At 34.5% G+C, this 13,159-nt stretch overlaps 2 protein-coding genes across 3 annotated transcripts; both read right to left on the bottom strand.

Moving 5' to 3' along the window:
• Positions 1-524: 524 nt before the first annotated feature.
• Positions 525-5,351, bottom strand: stmn3 (stathmin-like 3). The gene is made up of 5 exons (XM_051112579.1): positions 5,209-5,351; positions 3,499-3,594; positions 3,228-3,406; positions 2,571-2,762; positions 525-2,023 (listed from the first exon to the last, which is right to left on the bottom strand). The coding sequence occupies exons 1-5, from the start codon at positions 5,225-5,227 to the stop codon at positions 1,964-1,966; spliced, it is 546 nt and encodes a 181-aa protein (XP_050968536.1). The 5' UTR covers positions 5,228-5,351; the 3' UTR covers positions 525-1,963.
• Positions 5,352-7,735: 2,384 nt separating this feature from the next.
• On the bottom strand, positions 7,736-12,424 carry arfrp1 (ADP-ribosylation factor related protein 1). 2 transcript variants are annotated; one of them, XM_051112577.1, is made up of 7 exons: positions 12,051-12,423; positions 11,686-11,773; positions 11,520-11,602; positions 11,302-11,383; positions 9,378-9,448; positions 9,138-9,238; positions 7,736-7,989 (listed from the first exon to the last, which is right to left on the bottom strand). In XM_051112577.1, exons 1-7 carry the CDS (start codon positions 12,141-12,143, stop codon positions 7,902-7,904), a joined length of 606 nt encoding a protein of 201 aa, XP_050968534.1. In that variant the 5' UTR covers positions 12,144-12,423; the 3' UTR covers positions 7,736-7,901. The 2 variants fall into 2 exon arrangements, with proteins under 2 accessions (XP_050968534.1, XP_050968535.1); XM_051112578.1 differs by lacking the exons at positions 7,736-7,989; positions 9,138-9,238; positions 9,378-9,448 and adding an exon at positions 10,479-11,005 and having other exon boundaries at positions 12,051-12,424.
• Between the last annotated feature and the right edge of the window lie 735 nt (positions 12,425-13,159).

Below are 13,159 nucleotides of genomic sequence, written 5' to 3'. Positions count from 1 at the left end.
GTAAGGTTTGGACAAACAAAGAACTGCATGCCCTGTTGTCCCTTATTGTTCTCTTTCTGAGAACAGGACCCAGGAATGTGATAATTGTGTGTACCTTTAAAGGTGTCTTCAGATCCACCTACCTACAAGAACCCAGGTGACATAAACACACAACCAAAGCAGCAGTATGTGAACAAACAAAACAGCTTCAGTTTCATTTATCTGTAATTTCCATCACACTCTGGCCAGAGTTCGTCATAAACACATGATCACACGTACACAAACACACCCTCATTTTACTCCGCTTTCGATTTAGCAGTACTTGATTGCATATGAGTCTTATCAGCAGCAATATAATCATAATGGTTTAGAAACTATATTCAGAGACCACTAGGTCAGTAATTTTCTTACTCGATAGCAAAACTTGGTCATAGACAATCAAAAAAACTCACAAGAGACAGAAAATTCACAGATACTCAGGAGACACTAAATTGCCATAATCAGTTGGATGCTTTCTCAGTTGCAAAAATGACAGAGACGCCTCATTACGAACTTATGCTTTAATCTTATTTTAAATGGTTTTCAGAATCAGTTAGCAGCATATAGCTTAGACATTTCTCTTAAGGTCACTGAAAAACAAACCAACAAATCTGAGTCAGTGACCCTTGAAATGCACCTAAACTACCAACGTGAATGAATCATTCTATAAAGTGCCGTGAAAATGTGGATACAGTCATGTTTTTGGTTTTGTGAGATTCTGCCCTGCTAAATAACAACTGAGGCCAGACTAAATGACCAGATTATACCATTGCTGGTTACGCATAAGGTATGTTTTGACAGTCTCATGCCGGTTTGAGATTAACCACTGGTCTATTGGCAACAACAACCATCTTAATCAGATCATGTTAGTAACGTATCACTAATGCCAATCTAAAACAAGTTCATCTTGGAATTTAACATGGTCTTAGTTGTTTTCTTCAACAGGCAGATAAACTTTGTGGCCAAAAGTATGTGGACACCTCTTTCTAATAAACGTGCCTGGCTAGTAGAATATTTACTAATTTTAATGCTACTCCAAACAATGACGTAATGGTGAATTGTTTAACAGTTTTAAATGGCATGTTTCAGCCTTGTCCTTGTGCACTAAGCAGGTGACTTATGATTCTGCCAAGTATCCCGTCACAGATCAGCATCAGATTTTAGGAATAGGTGATAGGATTTGTTTGGGGTTTGGCTCAGATGGACATTCTTATCAGCTTACAATTTCCATCTGATTTGAGCCATAATTTAAGGACTGGTTGTTGTTCTAGGATCAACAAAAGATGTTGATTTAGGAACACCACGCAAGTCAAGGTTCATCAAGAAATGTGAAAGATCTTGACTTGCCTACAGAAATTCCAGACCTGAATACCTTTGGGATAAAAAAAAAAAAAGTTGGAATAGCTAGAAAGGATAAAAATTACAATTAATGCCCATGCTTCTGAAAACTGTAAAAAATAAAAAAAACACAATTTGTTGAGTCATCTTAAAATAATTTGTTACCTGCTGCCTTAAAATTTTAAGTTCAGTCAAGTCAAAATAAGTTTAGTCAACTTGAAATGTTAAGTTGTACTAAGTAACAACTTAGATATTTGTGTTTGCTAAACTTAAGTTGTCACTTAGTATAATTTAACATTTCAAGCTGAATAAACTTTTTTTGAGTTGACTGAACTTAAAATTTTAAGGAAGCCAGATAACAAATTATTTTAAGCTGACTCAACAAATTGTGTTTTACAGTGATACGGGTGCTTTGTTTGGGTGCTCACATACTTTTGTCCACGTAGTGTTATGTGGGATGCTGTTATACGCTCAGACATTTATTGAGAAGGAAAACTGATAAGGTGAGTCTGATATGACCTCTTAAGACAATGTGGCCAGAGAACGAGATATTCTCCAAACGCAGTCATGATTGGACGTCTCGCGGCTCTGGCGTCAAAGAGTGTCCTCAGCCAGAGAGCTCAATGTGAAGTTCCTTATTCTTACGGACTTCCGCAGCGTGAAGCTCCTGACAATGAAAAGATAGACAGTATAATAAAACTGTTTTGTAGTAACCAGGAAAGGAAAAGGAATAGTTCTCTTTTTACTGACAGTAAAGTACAGCTGCAAACCTGTTACTGCAGAAAAACAACATGCAACAGGAACTGTAGTATGCTAAAAGGCCATGTTTCTTCATTATGCAAACATGTCAAAATAAAACAGTATACTCTATACTATTTTTCTTTTTAGAATTTTAGACTCTTTTTTAAGTCTTTTTATTAACACTACAAGGACTACAAGAAGCACTGCAATATGTGTGGCAGAAATAAATTAGCATGCTTTATACCCTTTGGCCCATTGTTTACAAAAGCTGTATCCTCAGTGTTGCCATATATAGTTAAGAAAGCACAATATGATATCCTGTTTTGCAAAATGGATTCAGACCTGAATGAAAACCTGTCATGGATTTTTGGGAATTTACAAGACACCTGAACAAATATTCTGAAGAGGCTTTTTGAATGGGACGTTGGACACTGCAATGACTGACTTCATTAAAGACAACCTGATGGACTCACCTTCTCTCTCAGACGTTGCTTGAGAGCATTGAGACGGGCCATGCGATTTTCTTGGATCAGCTCCATTTTGTGGTTGAGTTTCTCCTCCGTCAACTTGCTGTAGTTGTTGTTGACCTCCTGGGCCTTGTTGAGCACCACCTTCTCACGCTCCCGTTTCTCTGCCAGCTGCTTCAGCACCTGCTTCTCCTGAGACTACAGGAAGGAGTGCAGAAAGGTGATGACAAATTTAATGTGAGACACTGAAGAAAACTTCTCTGACATTTAAAAACTGCAGAGAAGCCAGAAAGTGGGAAAAAGAAGACTGTTGTGCTATGGCAATACCATGGTAGTAATGGATTACCATATTCATATCCCATGGTAACATCTTTTGGGTTCCTCAAAGAACCTTTGAACGAACAGTTCCTAAAAGAACCATTTCTATTAGTTTGAAGAACATTATCCAATACTCCAAAGAAGCTTCTTCCACAAAGGCTACATGGATGTTAAAGGTTCTTCACTGAACTATCGATGCCAATAAATAACCTTTATTTTTAGAGAATCTTATATATGATAATTAAATGTTATTCTAGTCATTTGGATGTGTTCCCCAAGAAGCATCCTATTGATTAATTCTCCTAGAAATACAAGTGTTCAAAAGGCATGGCACTTTTTCTGTACCTTCCGTCTCTCCTCGGCAGCCTCCAGCCTCCTCTGTAGTTCCCCCAGTGAAGGCTCCTTCTTCTGGGGCGGCAGTGCCAGCGTCTGGGGTCTCTCTGGAGACGGCTCAGTTGGACTTTTCAGGATGACCTCAAACGCCTGGCCAGAAGCTCGCTTATTCAGTGACTTCACCTCCATATCTGTGAAGAAAACATGATGAGGACATTCAAACCCAAATATTCCTCTAGTAAGGCCTTCAAATCATTGGCCGTTTGGCTATTGAAGATCCTACCTTCAAACTGACCGAAGGTGTTGGGATGAGGCTGGGAATACAAACATGAGCAGAGGAGAGACAACACCGACATCTCTCTCAGCTTCTCAGAGTAGGCTGCAAAAGAACGAGAGTACAGTAAATATGATAACAAATCAGTGATGCATATGCATGCAATGAATTAACCAGAACTTGCACTGGAGAAAAATATAGACGCCACTGGTCTACAGCATGCTATGATTTTAAACACTAGTTATTAATTAATTAACTAGTCTTAATTTGTAGCAATAGCCAAAAACACATTGTATAGGTCAATAGATTTTTTCTTTCATGCCAAAAATCATTAGGATCTATTCATGGGATCTATTCCCATGAAGATATTTTGTAAATTTCATACCGGAAATATATCAAAACTTAATTTTTGATTGGTAAGATGCATTGCTAAGAATTTCATTTGGACAACTTTCTCAGTCTTTAGATTATTCTGCACCCTCAGATTCCAGATTTCAATAGAAAGCTTATTTATTCAGCCTTTTAGATGATGTATAAACCTCAACTTCAAAGAAAAAAAAAAGACTGGTTATGACTGGTTTTATTGCATTGTGACCATTTTTTTGTAATAATATTAAAAAAAAAACAAACAACAAAAAAAACCCATGAACATTGGTTCCCTGTAAAAAGATGAGATGATGTTTCTAAATGTCTGTTGAAAACTTGACTAAAATTGCATGTGAGGTTATTCGTAAACAGGAAGGGAGAGTCTGTATTACAGAAATCTAAAGGTACTTCCCTGAACTGACCAGTATTGCTTCATGAAATATTTTATAAGGGATGCAAGTGCATAAATGCATGCATGTTACCAAGCAGTGGTAGACGCACTCAAACCCCACCCTCAACCTGATTCATGCATTATTGATTTGGTCATCACACTTTGTGTGAATATAAACTCATTGTCATCATGATCCCATGACTTGAGGAACCTCAAATCGCCAACACTATGAGCAAATGCATGCAAAAGCAACAGACCATAATGTTAGTGTTTATTACAGTAGCTAATGGTGCTTTTTCATTACTCCTCTGAGTTTGCGTGCAGAGCACGTTTATTTATTACCCATGAGCTCAGAGGACAGGTGACTTTGCAAGAAGGCTGAGATAGCAAAGATAAAGCAAATCCTGCTGTGTCTATTGGACATGAGAGCAAACCACACAATATAATGTGCACAACTTACTGCTATTTATATAAGCCCCACAGCTATTTCAGATGCAAAACAATGCAAACACCCCCACTTCTACATTTCACCTATGTTGCAAAGCATTTCTGGTCATCGGCTGCTCAAGGTTCCTTCTAAGGTCTTATCAAAGTCAGCGTGAGATGTTCGAATGCCATCCAGACAGTCGCATCAACAATATTGCGCCACATTTTGCAGCACTGCTACCCCCCGAATGAACCTGTGTTTTTTATAGCCCAACATCTGCAGTGTTGAGCATCAGCACACAATAACAGTCTTGTTCAAACAGAGACTCCCCATATGAAAACAATCCGTCCATTAATGATCTTATTATAGAGCATGCATGCCTAACAAAGGACATGTTCACCAGCGCCAATGTCACGCTAAAAGAAGTGATTCTACAGCAGGTCATGCAATCTCGTGCAATAACTCATGCTTTTAAAAAAATCTCCCTAGTCTCTCAGCATCCTTTCCTGCAGACAGAGATTATTCTGGATCTTACCTGAAACTGTGCTGTCCATAGTGCTGCCGGAGGAGGACGGATGGATGCTGAGCGGAGAGATGAACGGAGTGAAGCACTGAAGGAGTGACGCACAACCAGTGGTCCGTATTATCAGGGGAGGAATGATGGATGGGAGGTGGAGGGAGGAGGGAGGAGGAGGTGAAGGTGGAGAGGACGAGAGATGAAGAGAGAAATGGCATCGCTTACAAACCAGCTATTTTGTCAGATCAAGAGATAAACAGAAAAAAAAAGACAATAATAAAGTGATGTAGTGCTGTTGTCTTGGAAACAAGAGCTATTTTTTACTGCTCGCATACACCTTTAAATACGTTATGCATATATCTGAGCACGGCACTAAAAACAAATCATTTGGGTTGAGAAAAGGTCTTGTAACATTTATTTGCTTGCTTTGATGTTTCGTTACATAATATTTTTTAGACTAATTCTAAAGCATTTTGGGCTGCTGTATCTGGTAGATGTTTCTAGATGTTGATGTCTGTTTAAATAGAGTGTTGTACATCTTTGGTCCTGTCGATAAGGTTTTGGAGAAATCAATATATTATTGACAAGACAAAAGCTGTATTGGGTTCAGTTGCACAACATTAGATCACTTCCAATCAGCTATTGATCTGAAACTGACATGTACATACATCAGACTGCTGCGATTAATGGAATGGATCAAGACTGTAAATTAAGATGGAATAAAATTAGAAAATTGTTGCATGCAAATTGAATCTTTTTTTTTTTTAAACATTTGGGCAGCAAATAATGGTCAAGTCCTAATAGAAAAAAAGAAAAATAATAATAATATATTTTTTAAAAAATCTATACAATTAAATAAATTAAACATAAGAAAAAGGGGAAAAAAAATCAGTCTGGAATGTTTTCATTTTTTGCAAAAAAAAGAAAAAGGAAAAAAAGATAATTCTAAAGATAAACTCTAAAATTAAGTAAACAGAAAAACACTTTTTTCTTTGCAGGGTAACTCAAATTGTGACTGAATAAAATAATCAGTGCAATTAAATAAATTAAACAGGTAAGAAAAATAAAAAACTTCAAAGTCTGGGATGCTTTCATTTGGCAAAAAAAAAAAAAAAAAAAAAAAAAACTATTTGCAAAAAAATTCTAAAGATAAAGTCTCTAAAATTTATTTTTTTCCCAGTAAAAATATTTAATATTTAAAACAAGAAAAAAAATACTGCAAAACACTTTTTTCTTTGCAGAGTAACCCAAAGTGTGAGTGAATAAAATAATCAATACAAGTAAGTATGTTTTCATCTGGCAAAAAAACAAATAATAATTGCAATGGGGTGAAAAAAGGTAATTCTAAAGATAAACTCTCTAAAATTATTTTTTTTCCCCAGTAAAAATATTTAATATTTAAACCAAGACAAAAATACTGCAAAACACTTTTTTTTTCTTTGCAGAGTAACCCAAAGTGTGAGTGAATAAAATAATCAATACAATTAAATAAATTAAACAGACAAGAAAAAGAGAGAGAGAAAAATAAAAACTATTTGCAATGGGGTGAAAAAGGGTAATTGCAAAGATAAAATCTCTAAAATTAATTTTGTTTCCACTAAAAATATGTCTGATTTAAAATGGCATTTTTTTTTTGCAGAGTAACCCAAAGTGCCAGCACTAATATTATACTTCCATCCCAGATCCACTGATGCACTATTACGTAAGTCTTCATACACAATTCATGCCTCTGCCGAAAGATTGCGTGCAAAGAGCAGCTCACTTGAGTCTGGTGTCCTAAAACAACTGCACCAGGGAGCTGCCTGATTTAAGCCAGTTTAGATCATCGGACTCAAACACTCGTATATGTGCCGAACTTTAAAACTTGGTGTTAGAGATCTGAACAAACTCCTCACACTAAATATAAGCAACAGCACTACTGATGTCTATCAGCTGATTAAACACATGACATCTGCGTCTCTAAACTGGGTCTGTCTGCTGATTCGAGGTCTTAAAGATACGTGCATTCAGAGCAGAGAGAGTTGGCACACGTTCAACATTATATTGACTCTTTCACACACGTAATATTGTATAGGTTGAAGTGTCCGAGTCCACAGATGTGCCGCTAGCTGCTGTAAAAACATTCATTTTATGAGCAGCGCTTATTGATTCACTGCTGCCTTCATGCAAAATGCATTCAGCTTAGACAAAAGTAAATCAATACAACCCTGTCCTGACAGAATAAGGAATTTCCTGGATTTGTACGGGTTGGGAAAACATCTGTCGTGCAAATTAAACCGAGACACAAATGCTTTCTTTTCCATCTCTGCTGTTTATTATAGAATTGTTTAGTAATTAGAAATTGGGTTGTGATTTGTTGGGTCTTAAAAACAACACCTCTCGAAATGCCATGAGGATTTGAGGAATGCCTTCATTATGTTCAGAAATGATTGATTTAATCTGAAGGGGTGATTTAAAAAAAAAGGTTTTAGCAGAGAACCTAAAAACTAATCAGAAAACAAAACTAGTGTCAGTTTAGCATAGAAATATCTACAGTGTCTGCAGCTTCACAGCATATCAAACTCTGAATGTCACCCAAATATAATGTCATAACTTACATGTGGTATGATAACTGCATCCACTCTCTGAATTTACAGAAAAACACTCTACACACACACACACATACACACACACACACACACACACACACACACACACATGAAGATGAAGCTCTATGTGATGTCTTTCTGTCTGGGTGGGCGATGAATATTCCGGATTACGCATTTGACCATCCATTCAATGCCGTCATTCACGCCCTGCCTGAAAAACACAAACAAACATGCACCAGAAAGTTAAAAACTATATGTGATAAAGTTAAAAAAATAATTAAGGACTAATAATATTTAAAATAAATAATTTTGCATTAAATAACATAAGATAAACAGCAATATTTAGTCAAAGGTTTGGAATAATTCAGATTTTCTAGTATTTTAGTCTCTCCTGCTCATCAAGGCTGTTTTTATTTGATCAAAAATGAAATAAAAAATATGAAATATTATTACAATTTTAAATAGCTGTTATCTATGTGAATATATTGTAAAATGTAATTTATTTCTGTGATCAAAGCTGAATTTTCAGGATCATTACTCCAGGCTTCTGTGTCACATGATCCTTCACAAATCATTTTAATATGCTGATTTGCTACAAGACATTTCCGATTATTATCAGCGTTGAAGACAGTTAATATTTTTGTGGAAGCTGTTATTCCAAACTTTTGACCACTAAAAAGCAAGCATGTGAATTTGCAAATTGTGTAATTGCTGAATCAGAGCTTTGAGTTTATTTGCAGAAGTGAACTTCTCAATTCCGTCAGCATTATTATTACAAAGGTTAAATCTGAAATCATAAAAAAAATTCTGTTTTAACATTCTTGAGATGTAAAGGGACAAGTGCAAAACATGGATTATGGTAATGCTTTAAAATAATTTCATTTTCATTATTTTTTTTTATTGTTAACACAATATGCAATTCTGTAACACTTTACATATAATATTTTAGAAAAAAAAGTTTTAATACATAAATTATGCCTTGTAATGCACCTTAAAAAAACACTGTATGACCTCATGAATAATTGTAAGCACAGTTATAATTCATTATAATAAACCTTTAAAATATATAATGCATTAAAGCATAAATCTTCTATTTTAATGCTATTAGAATGTATTTAACCTTTATTTACAACGTAATGCATTGTAATTATACATAAAAGCTTTAAGTGTTAGCAAATATTATAAATCACCAACTCATTAGAGATTGATTTTGAGCAATACACAGTTTTTGTTGTTTTCTGTGGATTTCTCAGAACTACATCATCACATGTGTTTTTTTTTGAGTGCTTGAACACAGCAGGGTTTCAACTTGCACACAGAACACTGAATAATAAATGAGTCAGAGGAGGCCAGACGTACCCTGACAAAGCACTGCAGGGCTGCACCAGACAATCTCTTTTACCAATTTTGGGAGCGCAGTCGCTGAAAGCCGTCTTAATGTCGGGCACAGACAGACAGTTCTGATGAACACAAGACAAGCAATACGGTCAGGACCGTTTGTGAACTCAGTGTGGAAATAAAGGAGCACAGCACCACCTACAGACCACTGGGAGATGACAGTTTTTAAGTTTTCTAACACAGATGGTCTGGGGTTCATACCTCAACATCCTGCTTGTTGGCCAGCACAAGAAGAGGAACTCCTTCCAGAACTTCACTGCTGATCATCTTCTCTGTATCACAGGAACATCAAGTCATTTCACATTAGACACTGATTCAAGCCTGATCAACATTTGGTGGAAACTGACCAGGTTCCACCAACATGATCAATTTGATTTTGCTTAGTTCATAATAGTTTTTCACTTCAGGCAAATACAGACCTAAACAACCTTTGAACTTTTTACAAAAAAAAAAAAAAAACCTTCTAAATACTAGAATTTGGAAATAACTTTAGTACATTCATCCTCAGTATTTTTGTCTTGTTTTCCAGTGCAAATGTTCAAAGTTTCATATATCAAACTACATTTACTGGAGAAACAAAAAGACAAAGATTTCTTGATTTCTGTGAAATTGATTAAAATGAAATGTTTATGATTAAAAAAAAAAAACAAATAACAGCAAATGAGTACGAAAAATCTACTTAATTCAAAGGAAAAAAAATTAAAAAATCATATTCCATTGATAAATATTTGTTCTTGTTTTAAGCATAAACTCACTTCATTTTGTTCCTTTTGTCAGATTTCATATCTTTATTTATTTATTTTTTTTACACACACTTTGCATCTTAATGCATCTTGACAATTTCTAAATCTTTTAAATATATCTTGATTTAAGGATGTTTAGATACTTGTATTGTAAAACAAAACAATAGTAAGAAAGAAATTCTTTTTTTTTTTTTTTTTTAATTTAATGCCATGACTTTATGAAAGACTTTATTTTGGTTCTGATTTAAGATCTTAATTTGTGGAAGGGTGAATTAAGACTTTTTTAGACTTGCAGATAATGTGGAATCATAAATAATAAAAAAATATATAAGATAGATACAATACATTATTAAACATGAATATGTTTCTTATTTTAGATCAACATTTTATGTTTTTTACATTTATTTTAATATATGATATAAACACACATACACATGATGATTTTATTATTGCAAAATAATTACTTTTTTGCTATTTAATTATTGCAATTATTATAATTACTTTATTGCAATTTATTTATTTCAATGTCATGCAATAATTAAAAATACAATAACATGGACATTTTTTATTGAACATCAAGTTTTATGTTTAAAAATCAGCATGAAGTTACTTATTTTTTGCAGCTGACTTAAATAGTCAACTGCAAAAAATGTTTACATGCTTTATTCTTAACTTGCAACCAAATTATGACTCTCCCACTTCTCGGTGATACACTAGAAAAAGAAGACACAATATTATGGAAATGATGCATTTCTTTAAATGCTTAAATTGCAACTATTATAATTACTTTATTGCAATTTATTTATTTCAATGTCATGCAATAATTAAAAAAATGTTAAGTCGACTCCTTTTTTAGACTTTCAGAAAATGTGGAATCATATATAATAAAAAATTATAAGATAGGCCTATATGATTTATTTATATATTTGTATAATTATATAAATAATATAATGAATACAGTCTGAATAAACAAACCCACATTTCATATGAAAGGAAGACATGACTATTTTTGTAAATTGTAAGTATTTACATACTTTATTCTTAACTTGAAACCAAATTATGACTCTCCCACTTCTCAGTGATACACTAGAAAAAGGAGACACAGTATTATGGAAATTATGCATTTCTTTAAATGCTTAAATTTCCCTTATTTGGATGACAAAATGTGCACAATTTTTGTGGTTATCTTTACTAATTGCAATCAATTTGATTGAATAACCAATCATTGCAACAGGCCTACAGCTGCAGTTTCTGTGTTTACACGCGGTTTAAAGACTGATGAAACTATCCAATCATCTCATCTACTGACATAAAAAAGTTCTGCATGGGAGCAGTTGATTAAAAGCTCATCAAAATGCTATGAAGAAATGTACAAAACTCACCAAAAGCGTTCTTTGACTCGCCCAGTCGCTCCTCGTCGGTGGAGTCAATGACATAGATGACACCGTGTGATTCTGCATAGTACTGAAACAGATAAAACATGATCAATATAATATTCGAAACAGATTTAATGACCATTTAATGCATTCACAATGCAAAAATAACAAAATCCCCAGAGGCAATGACAACATCATGATCATATTTAGTAAAAGTGTGTCACCTTATCCCACAATGACTGCAGCTCTTCTTGTCCTCCAAGATCCCAAAACATCAGACGAGCTTTTCCCACATCAATGGTGCCGACTGAAACATTAAACGAAACAAATAATCAAACCACAGCTCACACTGCAATTCATTTGATTCAGTTTTACAGCTGCATCACTCACTGTTGAGACCCACTGTAGTCGTGATCTTCGAAAGGTTCATGCCCTTGTAGTTTTTGCTAAATTTAGTTTTTGTTTGCTCCAGAAAAGTCTGAAATATTCAGGAAAAGAACACAAAAACCATATTCAATGTAGGGTTTAAATAACTAACACAAAAACAGATGCACTCTAATGTCAAAACCTAGTGTGCTACCTAACTAGTGAGCATTATAGTCTCAAATTCTACCTAGACAGCACCTTCCTAGGCACGATTTTTGTGCATCAAAAACCCAAAAATGTTACTGACTCAGAACTGTTTTATTAATAGTTTAACTACTACTAGTATAGTAAAAGTGAAGGAAGCGTAACTATTCGTTAACTAGTCTTACCGTTTTTCCTGCATTGTCCAGACCGAGGATCAGGATGCAATACTCGTCCTTTTGAAACATATATTTGTAGAGACCCGATAATAAAGTATACATCCTCAATAACAGACTATTGACCAGCTCACATCACAAACACAACACTGTGTACAGTTAGTTTAGCTTAGCTTAGCTTCAGCGCTCACTGAACAACGTAAACAATCATGAGCTCCAGTGAAGATCACGATATTTATACAATTATATTCATACAAACACAACCGAAGAAGTCAGTGAATCAGATGTAATTCACCAAACTCTGGTTTGCTAAATCCATGTTGGCAGCGGTCAGTGATAAACACTTCCTGGGAAGTTGTTGGCAATTTTTGGTGCATTGTGGGAAATGTAGTTCATCATCTGTTCAACCGGAAAGACCGGAAGAGCGTTTACTAGAATTTTTTTTTTTTTTTTTTTTATCATAGTAAAATCTTTTAATGTATGCATATACTTTTTTTGTTACTGTATATTTTACACTGTTTTGGTTTGCATCTTTAATAAAGGACAAATCGTTTACCGTGTTAATGTATTAAGTTGAAAAAGCCAACTTACTGATATTGTATTTAAACGTCTTCTTCTTCTTCTTCGTCTTCTTCTTCTTCTGAGACCCTTTTTTAAAACGTATCTCCTCCTAGAGCTTTTAAGCCAACACTCTTCAAACTCCAACTGACAAAATTCAAATCTAAACTTCAAGAATCCTTTGAGACTAAATGAAGCTTCACTTCTATGTACTATTACTAATGCATTTAGTTCATTCAAACTCATCTAATATTTCTAATCTATTTAAATCATGTTAGCAGTACACTAATCATGCTAATTATGCCAGTAACATGCTAGTAACATGTTAATCATGCTAGAAACATGCTAATCATGCTAGAAACATGATAACAACATCCTAATCACGCTAGCAACTTGCTAATCATGCTAGAATCATGCTAGAAACATGCTAATCATGCTAGAAACATGATAACAACATCCTAATAATGCTAGCAACTTGCTAATCATGCTAGAATCATGCTAGTAACATGCTAATCATCCTAGAAACATGCTATTAACTTGCTAACCATGCTAGAATCATGCTA

The sequence above is a fragment of the Labeo rohita genome, chromosome 6, assembly GCF_022985175.1.
Source record: "Labeo rohita strain BAU-BD-2019 chromosome 6, IGBB_LRoh.1.0, whole genome shotgun sequence".
NCBI lineage: Eukaryota > Metazoa > Chordata > Actinopteri > Cypriniformes > Cyprinidae > Labeo > Labeo rohita.
The sequence above is the reverse complement of the archived record's forward strand: the minus strand, read 5'-3'. Positions and strand labels throughout refer to the sequence as shown.